We start from the raw sequence: 20,068 nt of genomic DNA, 5'->3' as shown, positions 1-20,068 counted from the left end.
TCTTTTGAGTAAATTTGATTCTTCTTAAAGGGACAACCAAGGAAGTCAGAATGGACAACTGTCCTTATCTTGTAGGTCCTACACCTTGAGTTTTCTCCTGTTTTGCACAGAAGATGCTGTGAGCCACTTAGAAGATGCAGTAAGAAAATAATACAGCCCTGAATCTGTTTAGATAGGCTATACCAAACCTGACATCTCTTCTCTTTCTATCAACTATACAGCAAAGAAATTTTAGCTGCAGTTAAAGGCAACTAAGGACCACACAGTTCAAGACAGACTTATTGAAGATCGAGTGTGCAGAGAAAACAATCCTCTGCATTTTCAGAGAGAAGGACTTTGCTGTCTGGCCTCTAACTGAAACTCTCCAGGATTGACAGGAAAGTGGCTGTGGTGGCAGCTTCTGGCTACAAAATTCATTCCCACAAGAAATTGTTCAGAGGATGACTCATTTTTCCTTCATTTCAAATGCCTAATAAATCATAGAAGTTGAAATCCCATTTTATTTAGGTTTTGGTCTGGTAACTGCTCGGTCTTAGGCTCTTAATTTTATGAGGGAGCTCAGGCACAATGATCCTTCCCTATTTAAGGGCTGTGTTCACCTATATAATTTAAAAGATGCTCCCAAATTGCATGCTGTGGGGCACCTTTTAAATGTGAATAATAACAAAACTCAAGGGAAAGAGTCAGTATTCTTTACTGTAGAGATATACCTTAGAGAACTGAGGGTGACAACTGCCATCCTGTTAGTAACTTTGGTAACTGTGGCTTTGCCTTTTCAGACATAATAAACAGTATTATATATGTTTCAGATGTAATAAACAGATAAATTATCATAATTCTTCAGCAATGCCTTTCCTTTGATTAGTGTCACAGTGAAAATTATCAGTGATGACTCCACAAATATCCTGTAAGTTACCACCAGTAAGATGTAATTGGTGAGACAAAACCGTGAGGCAGAGACGAGCTTCATTTGGTCCAGTAAGAAGAATTATCTGAAAACTTTAGGAAGACTAATGTTTCTAAATTACTATTATTGTACTTCATATTTTTCCATGGAAATAGGTTTCATTTTGCCAGTAACCTGTTCCAATGGAACAACCACAAAACTAAACAGTGTTGAAACATTAATCTTCAATTGTAAATTGAGGCCGTTTTTTAACTTGAGTCCAGTTTTAATTCACTGTGACAGACCGTTTGAAGAGTAGAGAGCTATTATAGGTTGGCAGGCTAAAATATGTGCATTTGGTGGGTACTGATGAAGGGACTCCTTATATTTGTGGATCAGACTTTCAAAATATGCTACCTATGGTTAGATTTCCAGGTATATATTTAGGAACTTAATGGGAGGTACTGGCTGCTCCACAGGGTTGGGTTTTTTTGAAACTAAGCTATCTATTGAAGGCATAATAGCCTACAGTGATTTAGTTTATTTACTTCTCTTAGAATTTTGAATCTTTATAAATCTAAGTGCTCATTCTAAGGAGTCTATGTATGCATTCTATGTGTGGGTAAAGAGAAAATCTACTACCATGAATGTCTCTAACTGACACTCATTACGGTCCAAGGCTCAATGAATGTTAAGAGTTGAAAAGACTTTCATGAACAAGAACTCATGCAAAGGGGTAACTAATCTTCAGTTTCTGCTGTTGACCTCTCCAAACAGTGCTCAGGCCAGAAAAAGGGAGAAAAGCTTTTCTTTTAAAACAATCTTAAACAGAGATTATGTCTAAGTTCTTCTACATAGGTGTATTTTAGCTCCCTTTCATCAAGTTGTTCCAGCAGTTCTCCTATTGTGAAGCCTGGTAACTTTTCTCCTCCTTGCATTCCTTCTCACAGATTATTAGTCCTGTTTCTGATTCTATCAACCACTAGCAAGTCCTGTCATTTATCCAGCATGACCTAAGGTTTGACAGAGCAGAAAGAGTAAGAAATGCTGCCACTTTGCCAAATGATCAACACCAGCAGTGTTAGAATGCGGATTTGTTAAACTGTTAGTCTGTTGACCTTTAGGATACAATACAAGACCTTACAAGACTATCCCTAATGTGGTAAGAATACTTTTGTTCTTATTTTTACCTTTGTGCACTTGTACTTATTGTGGGCAGGTATGATGGGAATCTTTTAGATACAAAAATAACTATGCTTATCTGTTCTTACTAACTTCCAGCATTCTTCACCTGTTAAGCATTAATACAGGAGCAAGCACTCAAGAGCAAGAGTTCAAAACTATGTTATGCTCAAAATGCTTCACTGAGCTTCCCAGTTCTTAGAGAGGACTCTGTGGGCTGTAGGCTCTGTATCCCAAAAGCAAGGATTCCCTGCAATTCTGCCACGAGTGGCTAAGCACCAGAAAAGGCTCAGACACTCTTCTGTCCCTGGCATTTCCTTCTGGCTAGCTCTGGGCAGATCTGCACTTCCTCACAGCCTCTTGGGATTGGCAGTCTGGGAATCTCCTGCCTCCCAACTCTCCACTGAGAGCCCAGACATGTAATAGAAGACTGTTCTGGGAGAGAGCATCAGAAGCATGGGTTCTGCAGTGTCCTTTGTGAAGGTTCCAGTAATTTTCATAGATGTTAACCAAAGGACTTTACAGAACTGGATAGTATGAACTCTGTGTTTTGTGGGCTTCAAAAGTTACACAGCATCTTCCAGGCACAAAAATGAAACCAGTTAAGCTGCCTAAAGTAATTACATAGTGGTCCTGAAAATAAATCTGGGTTTTTTCTAGGTAGCTAACTATAAATTTTTGAGATTAACTGAATACATATTGCCCATATATATATATATATAATGTACATAACATTTTCCTACATGTTAGCTTTTAGATGAATTATGTAATAGGGACCTTGGTTGGTGATATTTTTAGAAGAAGGTGTTATTGCAGTACTTTCATATTTAATGATTACAAAACCTAGAGATTATCCAGATGAATACATGGATGCTTTAAATAGCCCAGGACTGACTATTTCACCAACAGAGGGCTTGTGTGAAACTGCTCAGAACTGGCTGCTTCTGCTGCCACACTGGAAATTTTTCACTTACTACCTATTCTGCAATATCTACTAAATGCATCATAGTATTTGAATGACAGTAAACACAATAAAGTCTATCCATGTATGGGATGCATTTTTAGATAATTACCAGCTATTAACTGTATCTCCTTATAAAGACCAATCTCTAACACTCACATAGTAAAAAAAAAAAAAACAAACACCAAAACCCCACTTAAATCCCACATTGAAGCCAGAAAGAAATTTGCCTGTATACAAGTACACACTCTGATCTTCAACAAAGTTAGTTTGTTTATTGACTGGAAAGATTCCTCAAAACAGAAGATTAGTTTTCTCTGGGTTTTGCTGTGCTGCACAGCTCCGGAGCGTAACTTTGATTTTGAGACTGACATTTCATATTTGCTTTACACATTTCACCACAAAATGTGACTTTTTTGGTACTTAAAACCTTCTTTGAGGCTACATAGCTTGCACCTTTATCACTTGTTGAGCAAGCACTGAAGACCTGATCCTCATCCCAGACAATGTTTCAGTTGTTCCCCACAAAAGACGCGTTTGTTCAGCATCTGGTGCAGACCTGGATTGATCCCTCAGTTTACAAATTTTTTAACACAGTTTTGAACCTGTCTCAATGCTTCTGCAGAGCTGTTCCTGTTTTACACCACAGCAGATTACATCAGAACTGCAGTCCAAGTGTCTATGTTGAAGTCTCTGCTAAAGATTCAAAACGTTCTTTTTGTGCTGACAGCAGAGACGGTACTTCCAACTGTGAAAATCAGCAAAGCAAGTATTCAGTTCTTGGTGTATCCTGTTTCTGTCACCATACCAAAAAAAAAGACACAGTCTAAAAATGGTCACTGCTACAGGAAGAGACAAGGTGTTCCCTCAGCAATTAAACACCAAAGAAATTGAGCCCACTTAAAAGAAATAACCCCAATGGACTTCAAGATTCTATTCTAATAAATGGAGTTTTCAAATTTGGAACATAGGTACATTTGTCAGCTACAGGCACAGGAAAAAAAAAAACCCAAAACACTTTATTTAATTTGATAAACAACTAAACAGTTCATTTTAAATCATGCAACTAAAAACTTTCACCACACTTTAAGGTATTATCTCTCGTTTGAAGGCAATGCAAGGAAATGAGACTCAATCCTGTGTCCTGCTGATATTAGCAGGAATTACACTTAAGCAACAGTAAGGTTATAAAACCTTGAATTTTGTTGTTTTAATAAAGTATGGATGTTTGAAAACCTACTGGATTACTATGGTACTCTGAGCAGACAGACAGGTAAGGGATACAAGGGGTAAAACTCAGACTGCAGTAACAATTTAACAACGTGACCATGGTTTGACTCATACTGAATTAATTCTTACTATAGATCAAGTTGAGCTGCCAGTGACATTATCCACAGCAGGATCAGGATCTTTGGGGGTTTTAGTTCTGTTTTTAATAACCTGTCAATTTGCTTTGCAGCAAACACTTTGCTCACGTAGTCTTAGCTCTGTCAAATCACTTCTGTTTCACACAGTGTGCATTAACACTTCAGCACACAGTGAAGTTCCAGGCCTAGAATTTACAAAGGCTTTTACAATCAATTTGTGATAATGTGCTAAAGTTTGGCCAGATTCCACTGCTATTGTAGTAACAGGGTCAACAATTAATCCTTACATTTACAGTCTGTAAACTTGGTACTCAATACTGAGTAGTACAGTTATAAGCCCTTGCAACAGCCATGTATGTGTGTTCACCTAATTCCTTTCAAGCCACTGCTCTCTATTGTGTCCATCCAGAGGGCAAATCTTTATCACTGCATGAGACTTGACATTCTTACAACATTAGAGATTTCTCCCAAGCTCTGCTTAATTTATTCCCCCCATTATCAACAAATACTCAGAACAATGATAAACTAACCAGTGCTGGGAGGATTTCTTCTGAAAAGAAGCAGAGCTCTAAAGAGAAAAGAAAAGCAACTTCTAAATCTTGCTGGCAGATGGAAACCCTACTGTTCACCACTGTACAAAACAGATCTGGGACAGACATAATTGTTCCACTGTGTTTTAGGTATAACTTCACTTCTGTAGCAATGTCATGGCTCTGTTATTGTGCTGCACTAGAATTAAGGGCCCTATTTGGAGGAGATCAAATAACTTTAGGTGAGATAATTGTAAAAGTGAGTATGACAACTCCTTTCCTACGTTTTACAACTGCTGTAGGTGTTGCTTGTTCCTTTTTTTTGGTAATCAGAAAACAGCACAGCAGAAGGAAGGACTTTGTGTGAAGTATTCTTTTTTCCTAGTGAAATTCCAATAACAGGTGCTAGGCACAGAGACTACTCCAAGCCAAAGGCACTGAATATGTGTGGATATTCTAGAAGTACTTGCAGACCATGACATTTGTTAAGATACACACAAACTGAAGATGAGAAACTTTTCTGCAAAGCTGGTAAAAAGACATAGGTTCCTGCAGCCTGAACAATTAGCAAGGCTCTTTCTAAATGAAATGCAAAGATTCACACTCTCAAAAACCTATACCACCTCCTAGCCATTTTTCTGGGTCAGATGTCTGCTGCTCAAGATGAAATAATCACCTTAGAAATAGTTTTTTACAATCTGAATGATACAGCAAAACAGACTTATATGTGCAGGTCTCCCTTGCACTATGCAGAGAAGCCTGGACCATTTCACCTGCTGATCCCTGGGACTCAGAAAAAAATCAACTGGGACCACTAGTTGAGTCTAGGGAAATTGTGCTTTGATCTAATCCCTTTTGCTCACTTCATCTGAGCAATCCTTGTCCATCCACTATTTCTGAAGATGAATGGCATTTTGTTAAACTAATAAACACATATGACTATTTATCTGTCAAATAAAGAAACAATGAAAATATTTAGTTTATTTTTCAACCTTAAAAATGAATCAACCAGTTAAAATCAAGAGTGCTTTGCAGCACTAGCAGTTCTGAGAAGAGATTCATGCTTTTCTAGTTTAAAATACCATTTTTGTAGAGGTTTAGACTAGCCAGATAAACAAAGTTTTCATTCAAGAAGCATCCATATCTTTCCAGTGTAACTTACTAAGCAACTACAAACAAGTAACAGTGCAGAGTGTTCATCCACAAAGAAAACTTTCCTTTTGCCATCACCACTGGGCCCAGTTCTGCATTCCTCCTGCACCTAGAACTCCCACTAGTTTCCAAGCCTGTGTGTGGGAAGCACAAGGAACCTTTGTATTTCCTAAGATGACTGTAAAAAGTACCTATTCTGTATTACAAACAAATCTGCTTGTCACTTACACAGAAGGCCCAAAGTGTATTTTCTATATATAGCTTCGTAGCCTCATTTTCGTCCAGGATTCTTAAATCTTTTTGCACTCAGATTAAGAGCTAGATTTCCACTTGCTCAAAAAAGCTTATAAATAATTAAAAAAGACTGATTTTTCATTTCTTGCTCATGAAATTTCAATCAGCATCACAATAGTGCATTGACGCCAAGGCCTTCCCGAAAAATTTATAGTGTTGAAGCCATGCCATTTTGACTAAATGAGTTTATTCATTCCAAACACATTACCAACAGATTCGGTATTAAAGGTGAGGAAGGGAAAAGGAAATCAAAGGATGTCTTTTAAAAGACTGGATTTTGTTTACTTTAGTCAAGCCATAAAGCAAAAATATTTTCTAAAATGAGCTGCCTGAGAGCTGGTGGGCACTGAGCTGCCCAAATGTGACTCACTACTTTTCCCATTCATTTGCTTCTCACTTCTGCAACTTTTTCTGTCTAAAGAAGAAATAACTCAAGAGCCCAATCAGATCTTCACACTCCTTTTCTTCGTCCTATGAAAGACACCTCATACTTCTCTCTCTCTTTTTTTTTTGGTGTTAAATAAAGAAACTTGAAAAAAAGTCAAGAATTTTAGGAATCTTTTGAGGTTTCTCTACATGGAATGGATTCTGTCTTAAAAAGAAGGCACTGCCATACGATTAAGACTTTACATGAATACACTATGTCATTTTCTTTACGTAGTGGTGGTTTGTGAAAGGGCAATTGAAGACTACAGGATTCAATTTAACAGTTGATTCATATTTTACCCAGCATTTTCCTTTAATCCTATTGCTTTCCTGCTGTAGTGTGCTATTTTATTTTATTCCTTGGTATTTTCCCTCTCCTGCTTTCAAATATGAATCATTATGTCCTATTTTCTCTTTTAGCTACCTCAAATAAGATCAGAATACATTAAAGATGATTCAGAACTATCTCCCTTGTTCTCCATTAGGGAAATTAGGTCAAATTCTACTCCCTCTGTAGTCAATGGAAAAACTCTTATTGACTTCAATAACAGATCAAGTCCTAAACACCCAGCTCCCTGTAGCTCCTAAGCAAATGGCAAACCGTATTTCAGAAACATTCCAGAACTAAGTTCTTTCCAGAATTCTTGTACAAACACGAGAAGGCTGCAGTTTTGTGCTTCTGGAATACCCTTTATACAGGAGACTAGAGGAAAGGATTTTTCACACAGCTTTTTCGATTGAGTTACCAGAAACAAATTAGTCTGCCTAACGTTGCCGAGTATATTTCAGGAAGTGCCAGCTAACTTCTGTTGATTTTTCCCTGGGATGCTTGGGTTTGGGTTTTCAATTGCATCCGACACACTACGTAAAGATGACCTACCTAAATCCTACTTCATTCAGTCCCACTGTGAACGCTCACACGCCAAGTGGCACAAGCAATTGATCGTGCCTTTGCGGACGGCACTGCGCTGGCCCTAAGCCGTGCGGAGCGCCCAGGTCCGCTCGCCGCGGTGTCACTGCGGTGCGGTGCGTGGGAGCGGCGCGGGGCCGGCAGGGGGCGGGAGCCCCGCGGGGCGCTGCGGCCGCAGCCGCTCACCTCAGCGCTCCGCACGGGCAAACGCCGCTGACAACACCCGAGACCTTTCTGTCCGGGGACCGAAGCCCTTTCATGGATGGCAGACACACAGGTTAAAAGGAAAACCTCAATCCCAGCCAGAACGGCCCCAGATGCGCCTGCGGGCTCCGGTGGGAGGGAAGGAGGGATGGAGGGAGGGAGGAAGAGGCAGCATTCCCACTCAGGGTAGGAGTGGGAAGCGCTGCCGCCGCCGGAGATCGTACTCTGCGGCTCCGCGGCCGTGCGGGCCCTTCTCAAAAAGCCGGAGTGGCTCGCCAGCGCCCAGACGGGACGGCACGGCGGGCGACCGAGGGCTGAGCTGTGCCGTCGAGCAGTGCCGGGGGCAGAAGCGCAGGGGTCGGGGCGGGGGGCAGCTATTCCTTTCCGCTAGAGCTGCCGCGCTGCCGCGCGGTTCTTGTTCGCACTGCAAGTTCCCGGCGGGCTGCGTCCTGCCCACCAGGTCCGCGGACACCTAAGGGACCACTCGATCCTACCGTGGAGGCTGAAAGGGGGGGAGGAGGCAGGGGACGGCTCCCCGGCGCTGACATCGCCTCCAGTCACCGTCAAATTGAGCCCCTCGAGTCCAACCCCCCCGTCCCGCCGGGGCATCTCCGGGCCTGGCGCTGCGCACACCACCTGCGGGGAGCCGCCGGCGCCGGGAGCTGCTCTCCTCAGCGGCTGGCACAGGGCCCCTGCAAGGATATTTTCCTCTCTCGCCTACTGGAAAACTTTTTGCCCCCTGAAGCCCTTTACAAAGGGAAAAACTTTAAAAAAAAAGAAAAAGAAAAAAGCGTAGAATGGAGAAAATCAGAGAGGAGAGCCTCCGCCCCTCAACTTTCCCTTTCTTCGCCCCTCCGAGAAGAAGGCAGATCCTTGTCGCTCCGTTTCAGCCACAGCTTGGTGAACTTGAGCAGAGTAACGACTCTGGAAGTTCGACAAAACTGAAAATTGTAGGCACACTCCACAAAACTGAGTTTAGTGCTGAAAGAGTAGAAGTCGCTGTGTTCCACAAGGGTTTCTTTCATGTTCCCACCCCGCCAGTGCATCCCCTTTACTGCATTAAAAGCACATCCAAAGTTAAACGCTGAGGCTGAAGGGGAGCCGTCCCCGGCGGTACCTGGGAGGGCCCCAGCCGCCTCCGTGCTCTCCCACCTCCCCACCACCGGCGGCAGCTCTGACAGCTCTCCTCTGAAACTCGGCCCCAGCCGTGCCCCGGGGTCCTCTTCCCCGAGCGAGGGTTGAGCGGTGACCGGACTCCCCCGCTCCCCTTTGCTTTCTTACCTCCCCTGACCCCTGCAGCCCGGAGAAGGATGGCGAAGGTGATGAGCACGGTTACAGCCGACTCCCAGGGCCACCTTCTCGTTTTCCATCTTGTGGACCATCTCTGCATCTCCATGCTGGGCACCCGCAAGTGTGAATTAAACCCGGGCGCCTTCAGTGTATACCGTCCTCTCCACTATATTCCCAGAGATGATTTCTCCTATAGAGCCATACGTGATACACCAAGAGGGGTTTTCTCTCTCCCCCCTCTCCCTCTCTGCCCGGCCTTGCGCAGGCCCCTCCGACCCGTCCTCCCCGGTGCCTTGCCTTCAGACTGAAGGCAGATGAGGGGCTTTAATCAAAATGCAAAGAGCGCCGCATCCCCCTAAAGGCTTCATCCCGTCAGAGGGCTGGGCGAGAGGCTGGCGGGGCCACCCCTGCAGCGCGACTGACACGCCGGCCGCCGCGCCGAGGCCAATCGCGCGGCTCCGCCGGCCGCCCGCGGCACCGCCCTCCGCCTCGGCGCCGGCACGCCGGAGCGCGGCCCTTCCGCAGGCGCCCGGGGAGCGGCGGCGTGGACGCGGGCAGGGGCTCGCCGCCGGAGGCTCCTGGCAGCCGGCCCCGCCGCCCCCCAGCCCGGCCGGCCGCGCGCATGCGGGGTGGGCGGCGCGAGAGGGGGATGCGGGGGGAAGGCGGGAGGGATGGGCGAGGAGCGACCCTGGGGGTGCGCGGGAGACGGATGGAGGCAGCGAGAGGGGAGAGATTTGTGAGAGAGGAGCCGCGGCGGTGCAGGGGGTGGGCCTTGGGGCACCCCGAAACTGCCCGCGGGCCGTTCCCCTGTGCCCGCTCCCAGGCGCTACTGGTTCTCACGCAGCCTTGAGGCGCCTCCGGGGACTTCGCTTTAAGGAGGCTGTAAGAAAGGAGGGCGCGGGGTGTCGAAGCAAAAGCCCGTCACCAAGCAGCCGCCCCCATGACCCACCTCGCCACATCCTGGAAAGCGGGGAAACCTCCCCTGACACTCCGTTTGCGCGACGGCCGGTAACGGGGACTGACCTGGAAGGACGTGGTGGAAGCCTCTGGCAGAACTGAGTCTTACAGCCCGTCCGGTCGAGATCCTCCAGAGGGATGAGGTTCAGCCCCGGCTCCTCTGGGAAATCGGAGAAAACTCTGGTCATGTTTTAGTAGAAGTGTATGGCAGATTTGGAATATTGAGATCTTTCTAGTGCAGGGGCTTACAGCGAGTGATAAACATCTGATTCATCCACAAAGTACATCCTGCTTTTATATGCCAAATGTCAGAAACATATTATCCTTCCTAAAGCATCTTTACTGCACTTTTTAAACATTTCTACCTCTTTCTGCCCTTGATTTTCTGCAGTAATTGGTATTATTGTCATTAAATTTCCACATAAGGGGCCTGAGGTGCATAGTACTGTTACATGTAAGCTCACGTGAGCGCTGTGCCATCCTCTGAAGAGGTCCTGAACACCGTCCTTCTGGCACTTCCAGCAGAGCCACAGTACAGCCATGGAGCACCCAAATGTCTGTCCCGCTTTTCTGCAGCAGAAACTGGCCTTACAACTGTCTTGGCTTCAACACTAACCACATATGAGTCCCCAGAAGTCAGGAGCTGGTTACTAGTACTGTTGTCACTACCAGCCTGTGGTGTTCCCTGTTGTTTACTAGATGCTTCCTAGGACAAATCAAGTTAATACCTTGGTGTTTCATCCTCTTTTGTTACAATGTCAGTAGATAGCCCCAGCTGAAATTCATTCCTTTTACTCAATACTTTGTCATTGGAAGATCTCATGTGCTATGAAGTTTCAAGTTTCCTCCTGACGACTATAAATTGCACATCTTTCTGCCACCAGCATTCTGGCTGCTTCCAGCCTCTTACCACACATTGCCACTCTGACTATTTCTTGATCCTTCCCCTTAGCCTAAATGAACACAGCTGAACTGTGTAAAAAAACAAATATGTCTGACCAAGAAAGGAAATGGAAGCATTTCAGATAGGTGGTAAAAAAGAACAGGTACTCTGGCAGTGTAGGGAACAGTAGTTTAACACAGTGCCTTTACAGTTATTTAGATTTTAGATGTGGTTCAGTTCCCAAAGTGTCAGTGGAAAGATACCCTCTGATTTTTGTGGTGCTACATCAATCCAAAGCAGAACAAATAGAACAAAATGCTGAGTATCTGGCAGAATTTTATATCCCCAGAAGGCATTAGAAGGATGGATCCAGGTCAGGTAGCATGCTGACATTAATATACAATTCTGTATCATTCTACATAAGTCCTAGTACCACAACCACACATTTTTTAGCTAGCTCAGTTCTTTTTGCATGCTGGCATATCAAGCCACACAGACATGTAATACATTGCCATCAGATCTGCAGTTACCAGAGAAAAGTTACATGCCATTGACATGAGCATCCCCATCTAACAGCCCATCACATTCAGTGGTTTAAGGATTTGGTCTTCATGAAACTGATTTTCTTGTTTATTGTTTGTGATCTTTGTCATTACCACAATGTTTTTCCAGAGTGAAGTCGTTGCAGTCTAGGTGCAGTGAAAACATGTCACAGAACAGAAAGTGATTTAAAGCACAGATAATACTGTTCTTAAAAGATTTTTGGTACCAAATTTCATCAGTTTCAGCAGGTAGAAAATGTAGATGTAATTTCAGAAGTATGTTCTTTCTTGAATCTGAAAGAGAGTTTGTTGCTCTGTGTATATTAAACTTGGAATTTGTATAGTTTCTGGTGACAAATTCCTTACATTTTTTAACTGAATTTGCACTAATTGGGATTGCTACTGGAAACACCAATGTGAGAGATTGAAACTTCTAGGCCAGTGTAAGGAATAAAGTCAGTGTCAAGGTTAGAGTTAGGGATTTAAAGGATTAAATGACAAGGGGGCTGTAGTTGGCAGGAGCTTATACCTCTCTTTTGCTGCAGGGGTTTATTCCCCTTTTTGTTAGTATGGTTAATGTTAAGAGTTTAAAATGTAAACCATCAAAATTGCATCCAGTTCTTCAGGATCATGAAGATAAGAACAAGTTTGGATAAAAGCCAAAGAATAGCTTGTGTTGACTTTTGCTTTAGGGATGATCCCTCATAAATAAATAAGTATAATCCTTCTGCCAGAACCTGCTTTACGTAAACAAGGGGTATTTTTTTATTTAAGGGAGCTTGATAGTAAAACAAAGGCTCGAGCCCTCACCCAGAAAAACTTTCTATGCTCAGAAAGTGAAGAGGGTACAAAGAAGACAAGCAGAATAATATGCAACACAATATTCCCAGCTATAGCCTTTTCACAGCGTTCTCCAGTGAGACCAATCCAAGGCCAGTTGATTTCTTCCTCCTTTTACAGTAACATGTAGTTTACAAAGTAGGATTATCAAATCTTTCTGGATAGCGAGGCCAGATTCAAGCCTCTACTGGTCTCAGTTGCAGCTGCTCCTTTTCTGGTAGCTGCTTGTATCTCTGCTCCCAGTAACTCTTCTTTCCTTTCTCATTGTCTGCTCATATGTCCTCCTCCTTTTCTGCTTCTGGCACCACTTTCTGCTTCCCTCTAGGGATCTCTGGGAGTGATCGTAAGTTGTCTGATGTTTGTCTTTAGCTTTAGGACTCATCTTTCAGCTTTCATAGAATTAAGGTTAGGATGGGATTACAAAAGGGTTTTGGAAGATGAAATGTAAAGATACTAGTTCATTGTAGGATGTTAAAATAGGAAAGAATTTGGAAATTAAATGATCAAGAACTTTAATGTGGATCTGACAGTCCTCACTGAAGCTTGAAGGGACCTGTGTCACTAAACCCCTTACTCCTTAGAGTTTTACACTGTAGTGATTAGCCCTTGCCTTCCCATAGCTTGTATATGAGAGGATATGTGTGGGATTTGGTCACAGTCTATGGAATTTTCTTTTGTTTTTTTGAATTTGGATCTTGCAGATTCTGCAGAGGTTGCTGTTGATAGAAACTGATACCCGATGAAGTCTCTCCCTGTAGGCATTCATGTCACTGTTCATAAGAAAAGGGAAAAGATCTGGCATACAGTTAGGGCTGAGGAATTTGAAGTCTTAAGAAACCATACTGTTCCTGGACCCTGCTGACCCTTGGAGATAGTAACTGTGTGGACAGAAACCTGTGCCTTTAGCTGGATCAGCCCTACAGGAACTAGCAGACTACCTGCTTAAGAGTGGATATGAAACTTAGGTTTAGGCTGAAGGTCTTAGCAAAGAGCTCAGGGTATGATACCTTTCAACAAATTCTCCCAAAGTTAAGTGTATTGGTTGAAATCATCGACTGATTATTTCTTTAGCTATGGGGGTTACTCCCTTATATGTCGATTAATTCAAGTTATAGTTAGTGTTTGTGTAACAGTGTTAGGCTGTGAGAATCATAACTGTCCTACACCCCAAGTAATGCTCAGCTATGCCAGTCTGCCAAAGATGAGGAGCAGGGAGGTATTCATAGGTATACTATGTAGTGATTCCTGTAGAAATTGTCAGCCTTCCTAAACATAAAGCTGCTACTAGAGATGAGTTTAAAGCTGATCTTTCAATGCAACAACTTTGGCAGTAAGCTTTGGGCTCATGTAGGTAGCAGCCAAAGCCTCGTTTTCTCTCTCAAGAGAAAATAGTATTTCCATACCAGGTGGAGCAATAAGCGAAGGGTCTATATCTTGGTTTACAATTGGAATTCATTCTCTAGGTCTGAAAAGGTTTTTGTTACAACTGAGGTTAAGGTTTTTAATGTAATGTGACTACGTCCCTGAGGAATGTTTTGTTCTACAGAGTCTCCTACAGGTAGGTGTAGAGACAGAACCAATGAAAACCAGAGACTGATATTGTCTTATATTACATCAGTAGGTTCCTGTGTGTAAATTACAAATTAGTGTTGGACTCTGCAGAGGCTACAGAGATAAGATGGGGCAGATACTGATAGAAGCCTTATATTGCCTTTTCCCCTGTCATTCTCTGGAGGAATACTTGACCTAGAAGGGTGTTGCGTTTAAAACAGGTTAAAAGTGGGGTTTTGGAAATAGATGACTATGTATAAAGAGCCTTCCTTCACATGTTCTACTCCCCAACCCTCCTTTTTATTGGTGTGCATCTATATTGTAATATGAGAGCAAAAGCAGCTGACTGCATTTCCATAAAGTCTTGCCACGATTAAGGAGCACAATTATTTCATTAGCTTTGTTCTTTCGTTGACAGATATAACCTGACAATAAGCCCAAAGCTAAGCACTGTTCTTATGCTGGTACAGGTGGTCCATTTGAAGGGCTGCAGCATATGATATGACTGGGACATTAGTTTCTCTGGGGATTGTAGACTTGTACCATCAAACATTTGTGAACAGAAGATTTTCAGACTGGAATTATTCTGCAAGTGTGCTGTGTTTGGCCTCAGGCTAAGACAATGTTGAAACTCTGTCAGCCTATGAAGTTCACTGAAGAAAAGCATCAATCACTACCTTTCCTGGTCTCATTGGCTTTGTCTTAATCACGGCTGTCTTGTAGAATAGTCTGGTTTTCTTGTACCTCCCTTGGTAGAGAGAAAAATACTGCTGGAATAACGTTTTACAGCATATAAACAACACAACATTTCCGTCCCATTCAGCAAGCAGCAGGAAGTATCGTGTAGCATGCAGCATTGCCAGCTCAGCTTGGTATTCCAGCTGAAGTTTTGGGGCTTATTTCAGCCAAACTCTTTCAAGGTTCACCTAGTGATACACAGCACAGTTGTATTGATACAGGAACCCAACATTTCCTTTTCATTTCCATGAATTTCTTTTCAGAATCATAACCTATTATAATTATAATTAATTCAAGATTTTTAATGAAGAGAACAATTAGTGTAATGTGCAATATGTCTCCTAAAGCAGGACATATTAAGGATGCCAGAATTTTCCACCTTTAAGATGTCTGGAAATGAGCCAAAAGTATTTGATGTAGGGATTAGCTTCTCCCTTTCTGTCTAGTTTTTAAATATTGCCATTACACACCAGAACTGTCAAAAATCTACATTTTGGTTGCTGTTTCTCAATGTATTCAACAGCCAAACAAAACATTCCTCTAATTATAAGTCTGTTGTGTTTTTGCAACATTGTATTTTCAAGTATTTGCCTTTAATTGATGGCGTCAAATTCCTTCCTTCCTTCCTTCCTTCCTTCCTTCCTTCCTTCCTTCCTTCCTTCCTTCCTTCCTTCCTTCCTTCTTACAATTTATCTGAGACTTTGTTTTGCTGCAGACCAGTTGAAACAGATATGTGGGCCTGGGGAACTAACAGGGGACAGTATGGACAGGCTTGGTTACTCTTATTGCCAACTGTCTATCTTATTATCAGGCAAAGTCTCCCTGATCAGTTCGTCTTTAATCAGTTTTCTTTTTGAAGCAATGGGCCAATATCTACATACTACAGTCCAGTTTTAATCACAGCTTCTGCCAAATTAAGAACAGAGATGTTTAAGCATAAAAGGCCTCTGGATTCCCTGTTGTGCATTGTGTTGTGGCATTGTTTTGGTTTTGGGGAGTACTGGTGGCCTATCTAATACACAAGGAGGCACTGCAGGCACAGACTAAAGGTCTGCACGTGTCACACACTTGTAGCATGTTTATTAGTTTCTGGCAACACTAATGCTACCACCCTCACAGTTCATTTTAACTGGAGGAGATTAAGACAGGGAGAAAACTAAAAGGTGGATAGCTAGCAGCAAATTAATTTATACCTGGTCATGACAGTCCTGTATGTTTATCTCGTACTATAAGAAAGAGCACTAAGAAAACATAGATAACATTTCAGGGACACCTTCTGCCTCAGGTAGCTCCCTGCCTCATGCCTGCCCTCTCATTTGCCCAAGTTTGAGAAGAGGAAGACCTATGTCCATATAAATAAATAAAAGTGAGAAAAAAACCCACAACATTTGCAGTTTATCATGCAATTAGTATTTAGGTCCCATTGTATTTAATTCATATTCCTCAAAAATAATACTTCCCATCAAACAACTCACAGGGGTTGTCAAATGAGAAGGACCTTGGAATATGAGAGTGCCATCAGATATGTTCAAATGTTTCTCATTATCCACCTCAGTTTATAAAATGATAGCCATTTTAACAGTGCTGTCTGATGACAACTGAATCACGTGCGTTATCATGCCATGTAATAATTTATTAGATGTAATTCCAACTTTATAATGGAAAAGAAAAGAAACCCCTTTGAGGAAAGTGGTTATGTGAAGTAGCTTTAAAGTAATTGCTTTAAAATTAAGACATGACAAAGCATTAAATTAGATTCTGTGCCTTTTAACTGTTTAACATTTGAAAACTCTGTTTAAGGTTGACCATGTCATTTCCAAATGTGAGGCAGCCTTCAGTGAACAAGCCCTATCAATGTCCTGGCGACTAGTCCCAGGACACCAGTCAGTGGACTGTGTGTCTTCAGAGCAGCTCCCAGAAAGCATTAAGTAGTTCACATAGCAGGGAATAATGAAACAAAGATTGCACAAAATCTGCCCAATTGCCTTGACCTTCCTGGCCACGGGCATGGATTTATGCAGGGTGCGTGATGCCTCTCTGAAAGTGTATTTACATGTGTCATGTGTATTTCTGTGGATGGTGAAAAGGCAACTCTATTGATAACTATTTGAATCATTGTTTAATGTAATAAAATATGAATGTTTGCATCTGATGTTGAGACAAACAGAGGATATGTCACCTCTGTGAGAATCACAAAAGAGTAAGTAAATGCAGGACCAGCAGAAGATCTTACATACATTTTGTCCTATGTGATGATATCTTGGAATTATGATTCACCTCTTTATATAGGAAGAGGGGATTGAGAAAGGCTTATTTGAAGTGCATTGCTTTGGGAGAGAAGAACCACTAAATGATAATGGACATGCAGTCTCTGCCATTCAGTGATGCCTGCACTGGTAATGTCCATGGAAAGAGATTGATGAAATACTCTATGATGAGTAGAATAATCTCAGTATCTCAGATAAGATTCAGTCTTGCAGTTTTAACTTTTGAAAGAGTCCTTTAAGTTCATACAAACCCATGTTAAATTGCACCTAATTGAATGGGACCAGATTTTCCTGCTTTTTAAGACATTGAGATGAATTTCTTCATGAATATGAGCAAGCACAACTATCAGCTTCAGTGAACTCCTGTCAGATTATTAGAGCTCTGGATTTAGCCTGTTTGCCTTTGGAGCCTGAAGTGAATGTTTTGTGAATGACAGTGTTGCAAGAAAGATGCCTTTTGACAGGAATGAGAGTAATGAACAGGCAGCTGGAAATACCTGGGCATGTTATGCTTCTTGGCAGACTTCACAAGCAGTAGAGCTGCTGACTTTGGAGTTGCCTGTGGGTCTCTCACTTTGCTCATCTCTGTCAGGGTTGATTTTTCAGAACTGCTTTGTCTCCAAGGCGTCATTTCCCCGGTGGCTTACCTTAGCCTGTAAGGAATTTACATGTTATTGTCTGCTTTGAATATGTCTTAAATTCTCAGGAAAACTCTGGAGCTGTGTCTTTATTATAAAATGTAATGGGAAATAGATGGTAGCTTGTCATCCAGTTATTTGTTTAGAAACAGAAGTTGTGATAACACATCTTTATGATCAGTTCCTCTAACCCTGGAATTACTGCTTTTGAGAAAAAAGACTTTAGAAAGACCCATGAAATCACCCCACAAAATTAAGCTGCTCATTTGTTTAATATTAGTTGCCCTTACACTGTTAGTCACCTGTGAAATTTAATCTAATTCTGCATTGAGAAAGAGGAACACAATGTTTTGAGAATTGTGGTGGCTGAGAAGCACTATCCCCCTGTCACAGCAGAAAACTTTAAACAATGAGAAATGGAATGAAAGGATACATGTTTGATTTCATGGTACAATCTACTGACTTTGAAACCTGACCACAAGTTTGCATTGCCCACTTTTTCTGTTGAATTTCTATCTGTGGGGGCTACAGGAATGGGCTGCAGGCATGGGAATGCTGCTGCTGTCCTTTCAACAGGGAGGTTGCCTGTTCATGACTTTCCCTCCCCAAAGGCAAAATGGTCTGGCTTGTAAAACAGTGATTCCTTTCTATGCAGAAGACAGCAGGAAGAAATGCAGGAATTCTTCTATTTCTAAAAAATTCCCCTTCCAAATAGATGTCCAGTGCTTTGCCTCCTCTCTCACGTGTTAGGTCTCTCACTTTAAAAACTGCATTCATCTTCATTCCTTAAAAATTTGATGCTTCTATTTAATCAGATTCAAACTGGGTAGTCCAAGAGTCGTAATTTGGTACTGAACATAATTTGGTTTTCAATAATTTGTTTGCAGAAAAGTTATTAAGTGTCAAAAGTTAATGGAAATTAAAGCCCACACTGATTTTCTGTAGGTCAAATCTGTGTTTGAGGAGCTGGAGAAAAAACCCAAAGCAGCAAACTGTCTTAATAGCAGTAAAGGACATTTCATGGGAAAAGATGACCTGTCTCAAAATGCAAACTCTGCCCTGTTGTTCCTTCTCCATTACACCATTGTTGCCTGCAACAGAAATATGATCTTATACCCATCCAGCAAATATTTGAGTGTCAAACTAATAACTCCCATTTTAAATGAAAAGAGCAGAGATCAGTGAGCTCTGCTTGAGGAAGCACATGTTGAAGAAAAGCCTTGTAGAGCTCCAGATGTGAGAACTTCTAAGCATTCTCCACTGTTGTGGTATTGACAGGAAGAGCAACCAGGGAGGGCTGAGTGGTACAGGACACCCTGCTGCACTGTGAAAGCCAGCAAGTTAAATTCAGCAGTCACATAATTTTAAAGTGAGCAGTTGGGCATTATCCTTCGTCCATAGTGTGATGAAAGGTATATTGTGTCCCTTGTTTGATCACAGCTTATTGGGTGCTACATTTTATAAAAAGCTGAAAATAGGCCTGATAAGGAATTTATTCAGTTCAGGTGAACTTGTCCAAGGGAAAGGGATGGTGGGCCTTCCCTGGAATTGGTTTCTCAGTGTTACTGGCCATGCTCAACTGGAAAAGCTTGTGCAGCTCAATGCAAGCAGCACGAGATTTTGCAGAGGATCTGGGAATCGTTTATGAGACAGGGAGCAGCCCTATAGCTACACGTGAAAGGACAAGGAAAGTCTCCTCAGGCTTCAAAAAGGAATGCTTGAGTCTGTAGCAATCTAAGAATTGAAAACTGCTTGCCCTGGGAGCAGGATTTGGATGTACAGGCACCAAGGGTAAGGAGGAGACTGTTGACAAAATATTGTATTTGAACTCAATACACTTCAACAGATTTGTATTTAGTCTGTTTGAAAAGCTATCTTGTTCCACTTTGGGTGCTACTGAAACCTAGCTCAAGAATTTAAAACCTTTAACTGCTTTTGAAGTACTAATTCTAAGGAAGGTTGCAGAAAGTTCTGCCTTAATGTCCAGGCTTGCTCAGTGCCCTGCCACACAGGGTTATAAAAGCCTCTCCTCTAAGAAGGAAAGCCTGTGATGCATTCCGTTAGAATGGGGTAGACCGACCATTCTGTGTATGATGGTAGATCTGTGTCCTGGTTTCAGCTGGGACAGTTCATTTTCTTCTTAGTAGCTGGTGCAGTGCTGTGTTTTGGATTTAGTGTGAGAACAGTGTCGATAACACTCTGATGTTTTAAGCTGTTGTTAAGTTCTACTTACACTAAGTCGAGGATTTTTTTAGCTTCTCATGCCCTGCCAAGCATGAGGCAAAGGCTCAAAAAGGCTGGAGGAGGCACAAGAGTTTGGGAGGAGACACAGCCAGGATAGCTGAACCAAAGTGGCCAAAGCAATATTCTATACCATATGTGACACGTTCAATTTATAAAGTGGGAGGAGTTGGGTGGGAAGTGTGGCTTGTTGCTCAGAGACTCACTGA

At 42.4% G+C, this 20,068-nt stretch overlaps 1 protein-coding gene across 2 annotated transcripts in view; it reads right to left on the bottom strand.

The window, feature by feature from the left end:
- Positions 1–9,308, bottom strand: part of COL11A1 (collagen type XI alpha 1 chain) — a 119,857-nt gene extending 110,549 nt beyond the window's left edge. The window contains exon 1 of one of the 2 annotated variants that reach the window (XM_062003161.1): positions 9,194–9,308. In XM_062003161.1, the coding sequence (XP_061859145.1) occupies positions 9,194–9,308 (115 nt within the window). The remainder of the gene's footprint in view (positions 1–9,193) is intronic. The other variant, XM_062003162.1, reaches the window with a different exon arrangement.
- Between the last annotated feature and the right edge of the window lie 10,760 nt (positions 9,309–20,068).

Source organism: Colius striatus, chromosome 10 (genome assembly GCF_028858725.1).
Source record: "Colius striatus isolate bColStr4 chromosome 10, bColStr4.1.hap1, whole genome shotgun sequence".
In the NCBI taxonomy this organism is placed as follows: Eukaryota; Metazoa; Chordata; class Aves; order Coliiformes; family Coliidae; genus Colius; species Colius striatus.
This window is presented reverse-complemented; position numbering and strand designations above follow the sequence as displayed.